The following is a 17,949-nucleotide window of genomic DNA, read 5'->3' as shown; positions in this document are numbered from 1 at the left end:
CTCATGCATCTGACTCCACAGTTACTATGCGTTGCACGTATCAAACTGCAAAAAGCGGGCAGATGACGGTGTGGTAATGTCGAATCCCTGATCAGACAGCTCCGTATTGTACCGGTATAACATACCCGCTCATGCACGGAGCACAGGGCACAGAAACGCCACCATTTCTCCACACCCTCAGTGTGTTTGGATTCGTCCCTCATTCAACCAATCCTCTCCATCCGGAGGAGTTCCCGATTAGAAACACCGCTCTGCAAACCTACCGACGGAAACATTCCCCAGCAAGCGGTCCAATCTCCCGCGGTACGCCGGGCTTCATTTTCTGCCTGCACCCGACTGTCATCGTCTCGCCTTTACACCGAAGGTTCTGATTTTCTAGGCACGAACATGACACGGACCATCAACGGACACAAATAGCCATCAAGCTGTCGCTGTCATCGCCCTGTGTGGAAAGATGTCCAGTATAATACATGCAGCGTCAACCGTCAAATGGAATCACCAAACTGCGGCGAAGCGGGCAGCGTGTCTTGTGGCCGCTGCCTATGGGGTGAAAACGCTGTATCCCATCATCTGTCGACAGGTGAAAAAGCGCAAAGGCTGCAGGAAGACCCCATCCGCTGCGGGAGCGGAGGAAAACGGGGTAATACGGCGGCCAGCAGCCCAGGCGGCACCGGGCAAAACGTCCCCCGCGGTAAACGCAGAATTTTTCAATCAGATTTTAGAACTCGCAAAAATACTTTTCCCAAAGCTCATAACCAAAGAGCTTGGACTGCTGTGTCTTCATTCGGTCGCGTTGATTTCCAGGACATTTCTGTCTATTTATGTGGCAGGGCTGGACGGCAAGATTGTAAAGACCATCGTGGAGAAGCAACCGCGGAGCTTCGTCTTCAAGCTGATGAAATGGCTCCTGATCGCCATCCCGGCCACTTTCGTCAACAGCGCGATCCGCTTTCTGGAGTGCAAGCTCGCGCTGGCCTTCCGCACGCGCCTGGTGGACCACGCGTACCGAACCTATTTCACGGACCAGACTTACTATAAGGTCAGCAATATGGACGGGCGGCTGGCGAACCCGGACCAGTCCCTCACCGAGGACATAATGATGTTCTCGCAGTCCGTGGCCCATTTGTACTCGAACCTCACTAAACCCATCCTTGACGTGATGCTGACCTCCTACACGCTGATACAGACGGCGAGGTCCCGGGGCGCTAACGCCAGCGGACCGACCCTGCTGGCGGGGCTGGTGGTTTTCGCCACCGCCAAAGTCCTGCGGGCTTGCTCTCCGAAATTCGGGAAACTGGTGGCGGAGGAGGCGCATAGGAAAGGATACCTGCGTTACGTGCATTCACGGATCATTGCCAATGCCGAAGAGATAGCATTTTACAGGGGCCACAAGGTAAGATGATAGGGTGCTTTGGTTCTTATCTAAGCCTGTTATTAGTAGTCACATGGCTATGAATGTTATTAAGGCAATTCGGTTATAAGTGTATTTTGAAATGCTTTACGTTTAGCCAAATACGTGGTCCAGATGTTTGGTCATGAATGCAGAGAGAAGCAGCTTTTCTCCGCGCGTCAGCACTATGGGGGTGTGATGTGTCTCCCTGGCGCGCCCGCCGCAGGTGGAGATGCGGCGGCTACAGAAGTGCTACGGTGCGCTGGCGGAGCAGATGCGCCTCATCCTGTCCAAGCGCCTGTGGTACGTCATGCTCGAGCAGTTCCTCATGAAGTACGTGTGGAGCGGGAGTGGCCTCGTCATGGTGGCCGTGCCGATCATCACCGCCACTGGCTTCGCTGACAATGGTAAACAGCATCCTCCACGTGTCCCTCTCTCCTCTGATTATTCAACATATCGCGCAAACATGGCTTTTAAATTGGAATATTCTGACATAACATGTTGCCGGTACTGTTCCTAAGCGACTCTTTGGGGTGGGGGTCCTCCCGTTTTTTCTTCTGAGGAATGCTTCTGCTGCATTCTAAAGTTTCTGTTTTTTGAAGGTGTAAAAAGTGCATTGATTTCATGTGATGGTTTGGAACTGTCTAGGTGAATCAGACATTTTTTTGGTTGAGCCATGTGCATACCTCTGCCTTTGGCTTGCTGAGAGAAAAGGGGAGGTCTTGAGAAATTCACCACAGAATTTTGCTTTGTTGGTCTATTTTAATTGCTTCATAAGCAAAAGATGCTTCATAAGCAAAAGAAAACTAAAAAGAAATCATTTGTGAGTGCGATTTGACCTCTGATGCCTGCATCATGGTGCTGCAGCTCCAGGTGGTTGATGTGGTCAGCAGAGACCCTGGGGGGGGCTGCACTTGTCCCTCCAGCAGCCTGTGTTTCTGCATAGTGTGGCTCAGCGGCAGCGGATGCAGGGTTACTGTAAAAGGTGCACACAGTTCTCACCTCTTCAGCTGCTTGGCATAAGCAGCATCCACCGCCTGCACAGCCTCCGGGGTCAAAGGCAGCAGCTTTCAAACAGTCAACTCGTTGTCATGCTTACAGCTGGAGGTGACTCTGTGTCCCTCAGGTGCTGTTGAGGGTTTGTTTCGCTGCTCGCGTGAAGCAGAGGGTTGAAGCTGTGTTAATGAGCAGGACTGGGGGCCGCGTGGGGGCCCCAGCGCGTGACGCTCTTCCCCCCTCACAGAGCTGGCGGACGGACAGACGCAGGTGCTGGTGAGCGAGAGGACGGAGGCCTTCACCACAGCTCGAAACCTGCTGGCCTCCGGGGCCGACGCCATCGAGAGGATCATGTCCTCCTACAAAGAGGTGAGGTCACCTGTCTGCTTCCTGTCAGCGCTGTCAGAGGAGCTGAGGTGAGGGAGAGAGGAGGAGGCAGAACCACACATGTGCTTTATTTTATTCTATATGACTCTGTTCCTATGAAAACCAGAAGCACGTATCTGTGGGTCTCGGACGTTACTGTTATATGAAAGGATTCTGATTTGCCGGTCCGTTGTGAATATTCATGATGGGGCTGGTGTTGAAGTGAGCCATGGCTCATGCAGAAACATGGACAGCACTCACAGCTCCTGTTACTAACAGCAACCCCCCAGACATGGCAGTGCAGGGGAGAATGGAATATCTGCTCGATAAATACAACGTCTGTGATGTAACCCAGTCCGGGGTACTGGAATTTTTTGTGCAGAAACCTAGTGCTGATTGGTGAGGTGAGAGCAGTAATGTCAGCTCGCTGAGCTGGAGAAAGACGTGCTGAATATGGGGCCTTGCACGTGTGGCCGAGCACTTTAGAGAAGGAAGACATGCTTCGTCTGAAAGTGGCAGATGGCAGATAGTGTGCCGTTGGTCTGAGGCTGTTCCAGCCTAATCCACACGAGGTTATCCCTCAGAGAGGTCTGATCAGCATGCGACCTGCAACGCAGCATTCTGGCAGAAACCCTCACTGGGTGGAACCCTGTGGAAATGGAGCCAGCTCTGAAACCCAGTACTAGTGAAAATGCTCTGCTCCACACTGAACCCCCCCCCCCGATGCCCCCCCCTCCGCCACGCGCAGTTCGGAACAACACCAGGAGACAGATGAAAGACATTACATTCCGTTAATGCAGAAATCAACCAACTCCGTCTGATTGGTCAGTCCCCAGTTCAGCAGCCAGTCAGAGGAAGGTGTTTGCTCTGTAGTGGAGTTCTGAAAGACAGCGTACTGCATACTGTCCTTTTCCCCATGACTCCAGTTTCACTTTAATCTCTTCCACTGAACTAACCCTGAAACAGAGTACTGTATGTTTTTAAAGATAGGCTCACACGCGTGTTTCAGGGCTGAATGCTGTATGCATATGTTCATGTCTGTATACATTGTTGTAGTATTTTTATTTTTGTTCACTTTTTTTCAAGCAGTATTTTAGAAAGGGTCCGCCAAACTGCTACGTTGAATATGTTAGTGACTTGAAAGGGTGAGCTCTCCTGAGGTAAACACCCTTTGACCTTTTGAGGAGGTTTGACCTGTGGTTTCCCCCCATAGCCATGGCAACAGGCTGGTGTAAGCGGTGGTGTGCTGCTGCAGCTTCCTCTGGGGGTGTTCACACTCTGAAACGGCTCAAAGGCCGCGGCCAGACACGGCTTCGGGGTCTGGATTGCGGAACTGTGAGGTCTTGGCACACTTATTTGTGTCCCTGTGCAATTATGGGTTGTTTTAGGTGGTGCGGAAGCAGAAAGCAGATCTGTTGTCACAGCAACACTCAGTGAGGGATGGGGGGGCAGGAGCCCAGCTCTCTGCAGGCTGCTCTGTGCTGATATTTTTAGCTCTGCTGTTTTGTCCGTTCATGCAGTTTGGAGGCCGACGGTAAATCCTGCCTGCAGCTGGATCACGCCGCACCGAAGCGGCTTCAACCCAGAGTCCACCCGCAGCACAGCGCAGCACAGCACAGCACAGCGCAGCACAGCACAGCACAGCGCTCCACACACAGCACAGCACAGCACAGCACAGCATAGCACAGCGCTCCACACACAGCACAGCACAGCACAGCACAGCGCTCCACACACAGCACAGCACAGCACAGTGCTCCACACACAGCACAGCACAGCACAGCACAGTGCTCCACACACAGCACAGCACAGCACAGCACAGCACAGCACAGCGCTCCACACACAGCACAGCACAGCACAGTGCTCCACACACAGCACAGCACAGCACAGCACAGTGCTCCACACAGCACAGCACAGCACAGCACAGCACAGTGCTCCACACAGCACAGCACAGCACAGCACAGCACAGTGCTCCACACAGCACAGCACAGCACAGCACAGGGGGGCAGTGTGTGGTATGACGCTTGTGTGTGTTTGGGGAACTCTGGCTGAGGCTTCCTGTCTGTGTTACAGGTCACTGAGCTGGCGGGGTACACAGCGCGGGTGCACAACATGCTCCGGGTCTTTGACGAAGTGCAGAGAGGGGTGTACAAGCGCTCAACGGTATCCCAGAATCCCGCTGAAGAGAATAAGGGCGGGGCCAGGCCCGAGATGCACATCGACGGGCCGCTGGAGATCAGAGGTACAACGCTGATGATGTCACAATGAGTCACTGCACCTCCACTGGGCATGCTCAGTCCTTCAGCCAATCAGTGTGCAGCGAGTGTTCGGGGGCAGTGCTTACATGCTGCACTTTCTCATCTCTCTCATTCCCAGCCTTTACCTGCACTGTGTGAAAGAGGCACAGTCACTGCCTGAACTTTGAGTCTGATCCTGATGTAAACCATTGTTCATGTGCTTTATGTCCAAGCAAACACTTTTAGAGTGTTCATTTCCAACTTGAGGATTTGCTATGCGTGTTGTATCACGTGTGTGACGTGTCTGAGAGAGCAGGGTGTGTATGTGCTGATTTGGGGTTTAGGGCATTAAACGATACAGCTGCGATCAGCATATAATCTGCACAGAATTCAGAGCCTAAGCTTATGCTGCAGGAGATCATTTTAATCAGTGTTGCTGCACACACTGCAGCATCTCCCCTCACACCCCTGAACCCTCACTGCTACAGCGGCGGAGCTGTGCTCTGATACCTCACTGCTCACTGCAAAATGGTTAGCCAGTTAGATAAGTCACGGTTTAGATGTGTTTGTTTTTTATCGTGCAGTAACTGTGTGTGTGTGTGTGTGTGTGTGTGCGTGTGCGTGTGTGTGTGCGCGTGTGCGCGTGTGTGTGCGCGTGTGCGCGTGTGTGTGTTTGTGTTTCACCAGGGAAGGTCATTGATGTGGAGAAGGGCATAGTGTGTGAGCAGGTGCCCATAATAACTCCAAATGGGGATGTTGTCGTGTCCGGCCTGAATTTTAAGGTGAGCTTTGGGTGAAAGGTTTGGTGTTTTGTGGTGCTCTGTCTTTCTTCCTGTGTGTGTGACAGTGTGTGTGTGCTCTCTCTGCTGCAGGTGGAGGAGGGGGTGCACCTCTTGATCACTGGCCCTAACGGCTGTGGGAAAAGCTCCCTGTTCCGCATCCTCAGCGGCCTGTGGCCTGTGTACGGGGGCCAGCTGCTCAAACCCCCCCCACAGCATATGTTCTACATCCCACAGAGGTACCCACCCCCCACACACACACTAACACACACACACACACACACACTCTCACACACACACTCACACTGTAACACACACTCTCACACACACACACTATAACACACACACGCACACACACTCACACTGTAACACACACACACACACACTCTCACACACACACTCGCACTGTAACACACACACACTCTCACACACACACTCGCACTGTAACACACACACTCACACAGTAACACACACTCACACTGTAGCACACACAGTAACACACACACTCACACTGTAGCACACACAGTAACACACACACTCACACTGTAACACACACAGTAACACACACACACACAGGCAGCGGGCGGCTCTCTGCTGGTAATGTGAGAGGCAGTAGATGCAGCAGGGAGGGAAACTGGACCCTCAGCAGTGAAATATTTACCAGCGGAGCCGGTGCTGCAGCCTGGAGGAGTGAATATTTAATGCGCTATATGATCCGGTCAGTAAAGAGCCGAATAAGGGCCTGTTTGCAGCCTATAGAGCCCAGCCTATCTCTGTCCCACACACCAAAAGCAGAGGCCATCTGCTGCATCATAACAGCTGAAATGAAATTAAGATTAAAGATGGCGTCAGGAATGAACCATGTGGCTGTTTTTACAAGAAACACCTTTGACCTGCTGTACATGTTACATACAGTTCTGCTGATCTGGTGCTTTTATGCAGAGAGCTGTAACTGCAAGAGTAAAATGAAGTTCTGTTTTCAGTGCTCTCTGATCTCACTGAGATGCCAGCACAGGCAGTGTGGTGGCTCATATATACACTACACTGGTCTGAACTGCTCTGAATCTGTCTGTAAAGAGCGGGGGCATAGTGTGCGTTATATTATGCTTTATTGCTGTGTATAGTGCTGTATTTGTGTTTAATGCATAACTAGTATAATATTTTACTGTTTTTAATCCATAAGAAGCCCTGCATATGTGAGGTTTTATTATGGGCCGAATGGTTTTGATCGACAGGCCCTACATGTCCATCGGGACGCTGAGAGACCAGGTGATCTACCCCGACTCGGAGGAGGACATGAGGCAGAAGGGCTACAGCGACCGCCACCTGGAGCACATCCTCAGCATCGTCAGCCTCAACCACATCGTAACCCGAGAAGGAGGTATGCCCGGTCGCCCCAAAACCTTCACCCCCAGAGGGGATCCCCGGCTCTGACCCTGTGCCCGCTGCGCTGGGCTCTGACCCTGTGCCCGCTGCGCTGGGCTCTGACCCTGTGCCCGCTGCGCTGGGCTCTGACCCTGTGCCCGCTGCGGCTCTGACCCTGTGCCCGCTGCGCTGGGCTCTGACCCTGTGCCCGCTGCGCTGGGCTCTGACCCTGTGCCCGCTGCGCTGGGCTCTGACCCTGTGCCCGCTGCGCTGGGCTCTGACCCTGTGCCCGCTGCGCTGGGCTCTGACCCTGTGCCCTGTGCCCGCAGCGCTGGGCTCTGACCCTGTGCCCGCTGCGGCTCTGACCCTGTGCCCGCTGCGCTGGGCTCTGACCCTGTGCCCTGTGCCCGCAGCGCTGGGCTCTGACCCTGTGCCCGCTGCGCTGGGCTCTGACCCTGTGCCGGCTGCGCTGGGCTCTGACCCTGTGCCCGCTGTGCTGGGCTCTGACCCTGTGCCCGCTGCGGCTCTGACCCTGTGCCCGCTGCGCTGGGCTCTGACCCTGTGCCCGCTGCGCTGCGGCTCTGACCCTGTGCCCGCTGCGCTGGGCTCTGACCCTGTGCCCGCTGCGGCTCTGACCCTGTGCCCGCTGCGCTGGGCTCTGACCCTGTGCCCGCTGCGCTGGGCTCTGACCCTGTGCCCGCTGCGCTGGGCTCTGACCCTGTGCCCGCTGCGCTGGGCTCTGACCCTGTGCCCGCAGCGCTGGGCTGACAGACAGCACCTCTGAGCCACATCAGCCCCGGTGCTGCTGGACGCCCCTGTGTTTAAAGCATCTTCATTTTCTTTCACCTGCTTTCAGCAAGTGCAGTGTTTGGGTTTGGAAGCCAAACGAGTCCCTGTCTGAAGGCCATCTTACAGTGAAAAGCTCCTTTAATAAGAGGCTGCTGGCTCAGGCCTCTGAGGCAAAGGCCCACGAGTGGCAGCTGCATGAGAGCCTGTGAAAGGGCAGTAATCTTGGTAATCCTGGTGTGTTGAAATTGGATGATTGTAGCCCTGAAACAGTCCTGTGTGCCTGCGTCACGCTCAGCGCTAATAGAGTGGATTTAAAAGCATTAGATGTGGCACCATTTCACACCGTTTCTAAAGTTCTGTGTTATTTCACAATGGAACAGCATTCATGCCGCTAAACTGTAATCTGCAGCACAAAGCCTCTCTGATCTGTTCATGCCGGAATATTCCACACCTCACTGCTCTTGACTGCGGTCACAGTGTCTGTGACATCAGAGTGTCAGTGTGGTCGCAGTGCAGTGATGGTGCTAGTGCAGAGCGGTCAGTGTGGCTGCAATATGAATGTGGTCAGTGCGGTCACAGTGTCAGTGCGGTCACAGTGTCAGTGTGGTCACAGTGTCAGTGCGATCGGAGTGTCAGTGCAGTCAGTGCGGTCGCAGTGTCAGTGCGGTCGCAGTGTCAGTGCAGTCAGTGCGGTCGCAGTGTCAGTGCGGTCGCAGTGTCAGTGCGGTCGCAGTGTCAGTGCGGTCGCAGTGTCAGTGCAGTCAGTGCGGTCGCAGTGTCAGTGCGGTCGCAGTGTCAGTGCAGTCAGTGCGGTCACCTAGGTCACAGTGTCAGTGAGGTTGCAGTATCAGTGCAGTCAGTGTGGTCGCAGTGTCAGTGCAGTCAGTGTGGTTGCAGTGTCAGTGCGGTCACAGTGTCAGTGCGGTCACAGTGTCAGTGCAGTCAGTGTGGTCGCAGTGTCAGTGCGGTCACAGTGTCAGTGCGGTCGCAGTGTCAGTGCGGTCACAGTGTCAGTGCAGTCAGTGTGGTCGCAGTGTCAGTGCGGTCACAGTGTCAGTGCGGTCGCAGTGTCAGTGCGGTCGCAGTGTCAGTGCGGTCACCTCGGTCACAGTGTCAGTGCGGTCGCAGTGTCAGTGCGGTCACCTCGGTCACAGTGCTGCTGTATGCGCTGCCTGCAGGCTGGGATGCAGAGACTGACTGGAAGGATGTTCTGTCGGGGGGGGAGAAGCAGAGGATGGGGATGGCTCGTATGTTTTACCACAGGTAGGAGATCTCACCCGTCTGTGTTACACCAGCATTACATCACAGCTTTTACTGTGAGCCACAGTCTTTATCGGTGACGTGCTTCACTCTCAGGCCAAAGTATGCTCTCCTGGACGAGTGCACGAGCGCTGTGAGCATCGACGTGGAGGGGAAGATATTCCAAGCTGCAAAGGATGCTGGGATTTCTCTGCTGTCAATAACCCATAGGCCTTCTCTGTGGTGAGTGAAGGGGTGCTGCTGATGACCCTGTAACACTGCACACAAACAATCCAATCACAGCTAAGAGTATCCCAATACTGCACACAAACAATCCAATCACAGCCAAGAGTATTCAAATACTGCACACAAACAATCCAATCACAGCCCAGACTATCCAAATACTGTTCAACATGCTATGCGATGACCAGTAGACTATGCCATCACCATGACGCTCTGTCCCGCCCCACTGAGATATGACTGCGGGTCTGGAGTGCAGGGTTGGGGTTAGGGTTAGGGTTAGGGTTAGGGTTAGGGTTAGGGTTGGGGTTGGGGTTCGGGTTAGGATCTGCACTGTCCTCAGCATTGCTGTAGATTTAGACCTTTCTTTTAGGACACCCATCAAATAAATTTCAAGGAGTAACTTCCTGCATCTCAGACTTTTTCTGTTGGAAGATGAATCCTCACCTTTGTCAAGTCAAGAGTTTACTACTGTAAAGCCATCCTGGCTTCTGGCTGTCAGAAACACTCAGTACCGTCCCCCTCAGCTGCAGGCAGTAACCTAACCCCGCCCCCCTCAGCTGCAGGCAGTAACCTAACCCCACCCCCCTCAGCTGCAGGCAGTAACCTAACCCCGCCCCCCTCAGCTGCAGGCAGTAACTCTAACCCCGCCCCCCTCAGCTGCAGGCAATAACTCTAACCCCGCCCCCTCAGCTGCAGGCAGTAACCTAACCCCGCCCCTCAGCTGCAGGCAGTAACTCTAACCCCGCCCCCCTCAGCTGCAGGCAGTAACTCTAACCCCGCCCCCCTCAGCTGCAGGCAGTAACTCTAACCCCGCCCCCTCAGCTGCAGGCAGTAACTCTAACCCCGCCCCCCTCAGCTGCAGGCAGTAACCTACCCCCGCCCCTCAGCTGCAGGCAGTAACTCTAACCCCGCCCCCCTCAGCTGCAGGCAGTAACCTACCCCCGCCCCTCAGCTGCAGGCAGTAACTCTAACCCCGCCCCCCTCAGCTGCAGGCAGTAACCTAACCCCGCCCCCTCAGCTGCAGGCAGTAACCTAACCCCGCCCCCTCAGCTGCAGGCAGTAACTCTAACCCCGCCCCCTCAGCTGCAGGCAGTAACCTAGCCCCGCCCTCTCAGCTGCAGCTGGTCTTCAGGGGCCTGTGGCTGCAGAGAAACTTAAGCACAGTTTAGCTTCTGTCCCCAGAGGGCAGTAACTCTGTCCTCCCGGCCTGCAGGAAGTACCACACACACCTGCTGCAGTTCGACGGGGAGGGCGGCTGGCGCTTCGAGCAGCTGGATACCGCCACCCGCCTCTCCCTGACCGAGGAGAAACAGCGTCTGGAGACCCAGCTGGCTGGAATTCCCAAGATGCAACACAGACTGAACGAACTGTGCAAGATCCTGGGGGAGGACTCTGTCCTCAAGACGGAGTGAGAGAGAGTAGTGAGAGAGTGGGAGGGAGAGGGGAGAGAACGGGGGGGTGGGGGGGTATGACAGATTGATGTGCTTTAATCAAGTATTACCCATCCCCCCAACAAACACAGTAGAATATTACTCTCGCATTTTTCATGTCTAACTGCAAGTTTTTAATCTTTTGATTTTATCTTAAACGTATTCAGACCTACGTTAACATCAGCTATGAACTGAAACCCCTGTCAGACTCAGACTGCTCTTTCATGCACCCGACCGAAACGCTGTGCTAACCATCCTCCACTCTTCAAGCACCTCAGTTCACCTCTATGTATAAATAACTATATGTTGATGTAGAGGAGGCTGCTCTCTGTGCTGGACCTGAGCTGTCAGACAGGAGCTTTGGCGTATTCCTGTCTTTTGATTTTGTCGACATCAACGGTCTCTTCTCCTTCATTTGGTACAAACCCAAGCAGCCGTAGTTGTTTTAGGCATTTTAGAGGGACCCCAGACAACAGACATAAATAAACTCCACAATATGTAATGATCAGAATCTTAAATGAATGCAGTATAGCCCATCTTTGTTAGGAAACGGTGCACTGTGTAATGAATAAAATCTGAACAAGTAAACAGATAAAAATAGAAAATTTCTGTTCAATGGTCCAACAAATGAGTAGCCCTTTTCCCTTTCTGGAAAACAATTTCTTCCTGTGTAAATGAGTAAATTAATGAAGCCTCTAAAAGGTTTATTGCCCTTGTGTAGATGCAAGCGGGATTGCAGCATGTGTTTATACAGTACATGGCAGCCTGCTGTTTGTGTCATACGCATCAGATCTCAGCCGGAATCCTCAGCACTCTGCGATTCCGTTTAATCCCACACGTCTCCTGCACAATCTTCCTTCAATCACAGCTGCGGGTGCAGGAAGCAGCCGTCTCCGCAGCCTTTACACGCTCTGTCTGCGCAGCTCTCAGTCCGGGGTAATGCTCTGTCTGCGTAGCTCTCAGTCCAGGGTAATGCTCTGTCTGCGTAGCTCTCAGTCCAGGGTAATGCTCTGTCTGCAGCTCTCAGTCCGGGGTAATGCTCTGTCTGCAGCTCTCAGTCCAGGGTAATGCTCCTGTATCAGGCAGGCACCTGGGGTGCGTTTCTTAGCCTCCACTGTGTGCATTCCTGATGATGAATGATGAGCTTTGCAGGAACCCAAGACCGGAGTGACATGCATTACTCTGCTCCATGTCAAATGAAGCAGGCCCTTTTAAGGGGGAGAACTTTCCCAGTTCCCTCTTGATTTGTATTGTGTGAAAGGGGCAGCCTGGTGAAAGAGTGTGGTTTGGTGTGTAGGTCTGTGTGTACAGTGAGAGTGTGTAGGTCTGTGTGTATGGCGAGAGTGTGTAGGTCTGTGTGTACGGTGAGAGTGTGTAGGTCTGTGTGTATGGCGAGAGTGTGTAGGTCTGTGTGTATGGTGAGAGTGTGTAGGTCTGTGTGTATGGTGAGAGTGTGTAGGTCTGTGTGTATGGCGAGAGTGTGGCTTGATGTGTAGGTCTGTGTGTACAGTGAGAGTGTGTAGGTCTGTGTGTACGGTGAGAGTGTGTAGGTCTGTGTATATGGTGAGAGTGTGGCTTGATGTGTAGGTCTGTGTGTGTGGTGAGAGTGTGGCTTAATGTGTAGGTCTGTGTGTATGGTGAGAGTGTGGCTTGATGTGTAGGTCTGTGTGTATGGTGAGAGTGTGGCTTAATGTGTAGGTCTGTGTGTATGGTGAAGGTGTGTAGGTCTGTGTGTGGTGTGTAGGTCTGTGTGTATGGTGAAGGTGTGTACGGGGTGTGTAGAGGGCTGCAGCTTGCTGTTGGTGCTGTGTTCTTGCCGGGATTCTCCCTGCTGCTGCACCCCTGCCCGGCAGCTCGACAGCCCCCTGTGGTGTTTCAGATTAGGTGTGGATCAGTTCGTTAAGTTCATGTATTATATTTGAATTTTACATCTTTTTTGCATTTGCTGTCTGAAGGAAATCTTTCGTTACATTTCAGAGACAGCTCTACCTTTATGTCATCGTAACTGCAGCTGTTTGTTCAGTTTTACACTTAATTGCATATTATGGTTCCATTTTGAACATGATTTTTCTTTTGCAGTTAGACAGAAAATGTGTTATTTTAACTCTGATCTGAAGCTAGTCATTTCCCTGTCTGTTAGCGGTGGCCAGACACAGGCTTGTTAATGTGAATTTATGTTTTGGACAACCACTTGTTATGTACTTTCTGTCATTATCCTTATACTGAAAAACTTTTTATGACTTAATTGGATTTAAACAGTGTATATTACCTGGAAGAGGGATTGGAGGTGTTAATCTGTTAAATTGTACTGGGTATCTGGGTTTGTTACAGAATGTTGGTTGAGTCGTTGCCTGCCAGTTCTGTCTGCACCACAGATTTCTGTGTTTTTCCAGACTGACCTCAGAACAGCATCGTGTGGCGTATGAGGGTCAGCGCAGCCCAGTGCTTAGCAGGCACTCGTCTCCAGAGTGACTCACATGTGTTACACGTTATCAGTTTTAAGGAGCTGGATCTTCACTGCAGCAGCTTCTGAGTGACAGCTGGTCTTTGCGTGCTCACTCCTTTCTCCCGTCAGTGTGATACAGATACTCCCACACGCTGTCTGACAGTGAACAACACAGGAAGACACTCACCACCCAACACCCGGTTATCCTTCACTCTTTCAGATTACCTCACAATTATCATTAATTACTCTGACTCACATTGCCATGGTCTAACACTCAACTACCCATTACCATTTCCAATTACCATTACATCCCAAAACTAAGCCCTGTACCCCTCTCTTCTACTTATTCTAGTAATACAAGAAACTGCATGTATAGAATAGGAGCATTATTGTAATATGATTTCTAATGTTCCTTGAACCTAGTTCTCAGGATCATTTGCATTAGAATGATGCAGACAAAATTATTAAACTTATGAATGTGTATCAACATGGATTGTTTGTAAATATAAGGTGCTTGTAAATAGTTCCCTTGCATGGTCTGGGTGAATGAGGGGTCCTACAATTCTTTTCAAAATCTCTATATGTCTTCATGTCAGCGGGCTGTTATGCAATGCATTCTGGGATGGAATTGTGGGGGGGCTGCACTATGATTTACTGTTCAGAGACTGACCATGCAAATAGCTGTAATTAGTGTCACTGAAATTAAAATGTTCCTTTATGTTTCAGAAATCCTGTCCTTAGATTTTTTAGATTTTTTTATGTGATCATTTATGTGTTTCTCTGTGCATAGAATAATCTCTTATTAGTTTTAATCTCAAAGGATAAAGGAAAATGAATGGATCATTAATGCTCTAATTATTGAATTCAAATATTAAATCCAATGGCACCAAGCTAACAGATTCTTATAGAATAAACTTCATAGTAAATATATATTTAATTTTTGTTTGTTTAAAAGACAAACAAAACGTTTTTTATTACTACAATTATTTTTTTTATTTGCCATTATGAAATGATATCAACAGCAATGGTAATATAAAGTAGCAGAATATTTTGGATTTTGGGATTATAGACAAATGTTAACATGTTTTGAGCTTTCGGGGGTAATTTCAGGCATGGACTTGGTCCAGCTGCTGTAACAGCACAAGCATCATTTTATAATCTTGATAGGTGCAGACAGAAATATAATGCAGTTTGTTCCACTGAGTATTCAGTGATTGTCATGTGAAACAGTGCTGCTTTCAGATGGATCCCCCTTTGTTTCCAAGGAGGAAAAAACATGCATGTCTGAGATAACAGCCTTTATCAGAGCCATTCTTTTTCTAAACAATCTGAATATTTAATATAACACAAACAAGTTGTGTTCTCTCTCTCTCTCTCTCTCTCTCTAATATATTTTACACCTTCTTAACAAAAATGACTGTTTAGAACTGTGAAAGCCTGTTTGTCCAGCTAGTTTACTCTGTGAGCTTCTTCACTGAAAAACAGAAATGTCTTGCATGGGATTTTAATCTATGACTTAATGGCCACGCAAGTTCAGTGATCCAAACTATGACCAACACATTTAAGGCTGCAATCTCTGGGTTATCAGAACCAGTTGGTTCCCAGCAGAGCTGTCTGTGGTCTCAAACCACCATCATGAATGGATCATATCTGGTGTATCTGTGTGAAGTTAGCCTGTGGAATTCCAGTCCCAAATGGTGCTTTCCGTTTATGCTCTTCAGAAAAAAATTAAGCCTCTCATCATTATTCAAGCTAATTGGTTTGCAAAACATGTGAATTTCAGCAGCAAGATTTATACATTTTTCAGGCGAGAATTCATAATAAGTATTTATAAATCGTAACAGTAATCGCACACCAGTATCCTCACTATGGAAAAATCACTTCAGTAAGATCCACTCCTGACTCATCAACTTCTCTTCAGAGAGTTAGTAATGGAAACGTAACTCATAACTCTCAGCTTCAACATGGCTGAAAGCAGGTACTGTCATGTGATGCCCCTTTTAACAGCAAACTCCAGGCCCGATGCAGACAGGAGCTTCATCCTGGCGAACCACGCCCTCAGGGACTGCGCCTGGGGCCTCGGTGCTGTTGATGCGTTGCTACAGTGTGGGTCTCTCTGCAGGTAGGAGCAGGTGTCCTGCGAGAACACCTGAGAGGAGGAGATCACAGGTGGCCAGCGAGCTGCAGACATGCTGACAGACAACTCCGATTGGCCGGATTATTAAAACAGGAAGACCATGTCAAGAGGGGTTTTAATCAGTTTGTCATTTTTGATAGTAATATAAATTAATTAATTATTATTTGTATATATAAATATTTACTTCATTTGGAAATATGCTTTAGTGTAAAAATAGTATCGATCATCAGTTTGACTGCAAAACCGTAGCATCTAAGAGTCGGACGTCAAAGGTTAAACATTTACTTGTCCTCTTCTGCCATCTGTATGTAGAAACGGGTATTGCGTCCGGAAAAGTGGGGAAAAGATGTCAGCGGAATAACTCGCACAAACCCACAATGTTTCTGAAGGGCCGTTTTACAAGTTTTCGCTGACTTCATTCGATCATTGTGCCTCAAATGACCTCGTCTGCACCGAACCGTCCTGACCACATCATGCTCCACAGCACATTCTTTCGGTAAACTCACATGAGACGCCTGTATTTTGATAAAACAGATAAGCAGGTAAAATTGAGGTGCAGTGTAATTCCGTTCCGAATTAAAGGGGGTGTATCCGCTTAGACCACAAGATGGCGCCAGCGCTAACCTTATCGTTCATGTTGTCACGTTCATCTGGGTTTTGCTGGTGGGACTGAATTTCCAGCAGTGTCTATTTTTGTGGCATTGGCCTACGTCACACATGCAGTATTGCCTTATGCATGCAGTACGTTATTTGTTGAAGATACATCACTCTAGATAAATTTATGGTGATATTTTGACGTTATTATTTACATAATGGATTAGCTTACTCTCCTTGCAACATTAAGGCTTGTTAGAATGTTTGTTATAATGGCATATTATCTATTATTGTCAATCTTGAACTAGGGGCGTCGCAATCAGTATATCTAATGAACCGGTAAAGTGTCTTTCACGTCATATAAATACACACACGTAAAGCCCTTCCACATCCAGGAAAGGGGTTAGATGAATGGATTATTATGATTATAACAAGTTCCATTCCCAATATCCCAGGATGTTAAGAATTATAAAAGAGTGAAAGCTGACTCTTTATGAACAGATTTAGTTACTGATTCACACAGCTTCCATTGTATCTGCCATGCTCTGTGGCTGCATGCCTACGTGTAAACTAACTAACTAAAAAAAAAGAAAGCACATTTGCGAACGACACACACATTGGTTGTCACGATTCTGAAGTGAACCTGAAATGTAATGTGGTTATTCATTAAAAGTTCACGCACCAAATGATTTTAATGTTAAATTAGTGTGCTGGCATTCCTAATTGTGGTTAACAGGACGTTTTTGAGGGTCAGCCTAAATTGCTTTGAAAAAAGTCGTAGATGACTATATGGATTAAGACAGATCGCTAGAAACATAACTGTGTTAAGATTTACAAATGATGAAGTTGTTGACTGGTGTTGCAGGGCGAGGTCGTTGGTAAATTCCTCATAAGCGGCTTTTATTATTCTTCAATAGCGTTCCGCTGCGCGCGGAGTGCCGTTTAAAATTGCGCTGGTAGCGGTAAGCATCAACATTTATCTGCCCATTGTTTCAATGGTATTTTTGAAAAAAAAAAAAAAAAATGCTAGTTATGGAAAATGACTGTCATGTGTGCTCATAAAGGCGAGGTGTTGTCATTGATATAGTGTATAGTTTTAATGTATGTAGCTGTGCACAGCCGTTGCGGTAGGCTATGTAGCAGCTGTTTAACTTGGCAGCAGTTGATCCAACGGTCAAATCCTGCATTTGCTGCGTGTTTGCGCAGCCTGTGCGGGTCTGAGGGACGGGCTTAGGAGAGTAGTGAGCCAGTCTGTAGCTGGGTAGCAGGCTGTTTTCCCCACCTTTATATTTTCATTTATTTTGGGCAGCTTGTGCCCAGTGATGTATGCGAACATAACTTACTTGGTCGCCTACATTGAAAATTGTAGATAAACTGACGTTAAGGCCCTTTCTTATACAACTCACCCAGCGAATGTCACAACTTGTGTTAATGTGTTAAAGATGTTGCAGACGGATAACCAGGTTTACTAGTTATCTAAACTCAATGGCGACAGGACAATATGTAAAAAACAACACAAACTCCACTAAAATGCTCACTTCTGTAATTACAGCGCGGAACCTATACTGCCTATAGCATTCGAATGATAAAGATTGTCCTGTGAGATTAATAAGATGTGCAAAATGTTATTGCTAATATTACTTTAGCTATGAATTAAAATTCAGATTTCTGTAAAGTTTCCCACAGAAGGACCCTGCCGCTTTAGCTACATGGCAGATCGCCGCCGACATAGTGAACTGCTGATGAAGTTAATATATAAGCTAAGTGGTGAGATTTAGCTATATTTATGCTACCACTGAATTTAGCTTTCTAATGCAGTGTTTCTATGATTTAACCGTAGAGATGGAGGTGGTTACTCGTTAATGCTCGTGTTTATGCCGTTATTGTAGTCGCGCCGGACGCGCCTCCTCGGGAGCTTTAAACCTGAGGGGCGGGGCTTGG

General features: G+C 49.4%; 1 protein-coding gene across 1 annotated transcript; it reads left to right on the top strand.

Annotated features, from left to right (window-relative positions):
- Positions 1 to 9,538, top strand: LOC118770342 (ATP-binding cassette sub-family D member 2-like). Its single transcript, XM_036517951.1, has 9 exons — positions 1 to 1,393; positions 1,617 to 1,797; positions 2,634 to 2,755; positions 4,823 to 4,991; positions 5,674 to 5,768; positions 5,859 to 6,004; positions 7,001 to 7,146; positions 9,098 to 9,182; positions 9,276 to 9,538. Exons 1-9 carry the CDS (start codon positions 455 to 457, stop codon positions 9,403 to 9,405), a joined length of 2,013 nt encoding a protein of 670 aa, XP_036373844.1. The 5' UTR covers positions 1 to 454; the 3' UTR covers positions 9,406 to 9,538.
- Positions 9,539 to 17,949: the final 8,411 nt, after the last annotated feature.

This window comes from Megalops cyprinoides, chromosome 23, assembly GCF_013368585.1.
Source record: "Megalops cyprinoides isolate fMegCyp1 chromosome 23, fMegCyp1.pri, whole genome shotgun sequence".
NCBI classification, from domain to species: Eukaryota; Metazoa; Chordata; class Actinopteri; order Elopiformes; family Megalopidae; genus Megalops; species Megalops cyprinoides.
The sequence above is the reverse complement of the archived record's forward strand: the minus strand, read 5'-3'. Positions and strand labels throughout refer to the sequence as shown.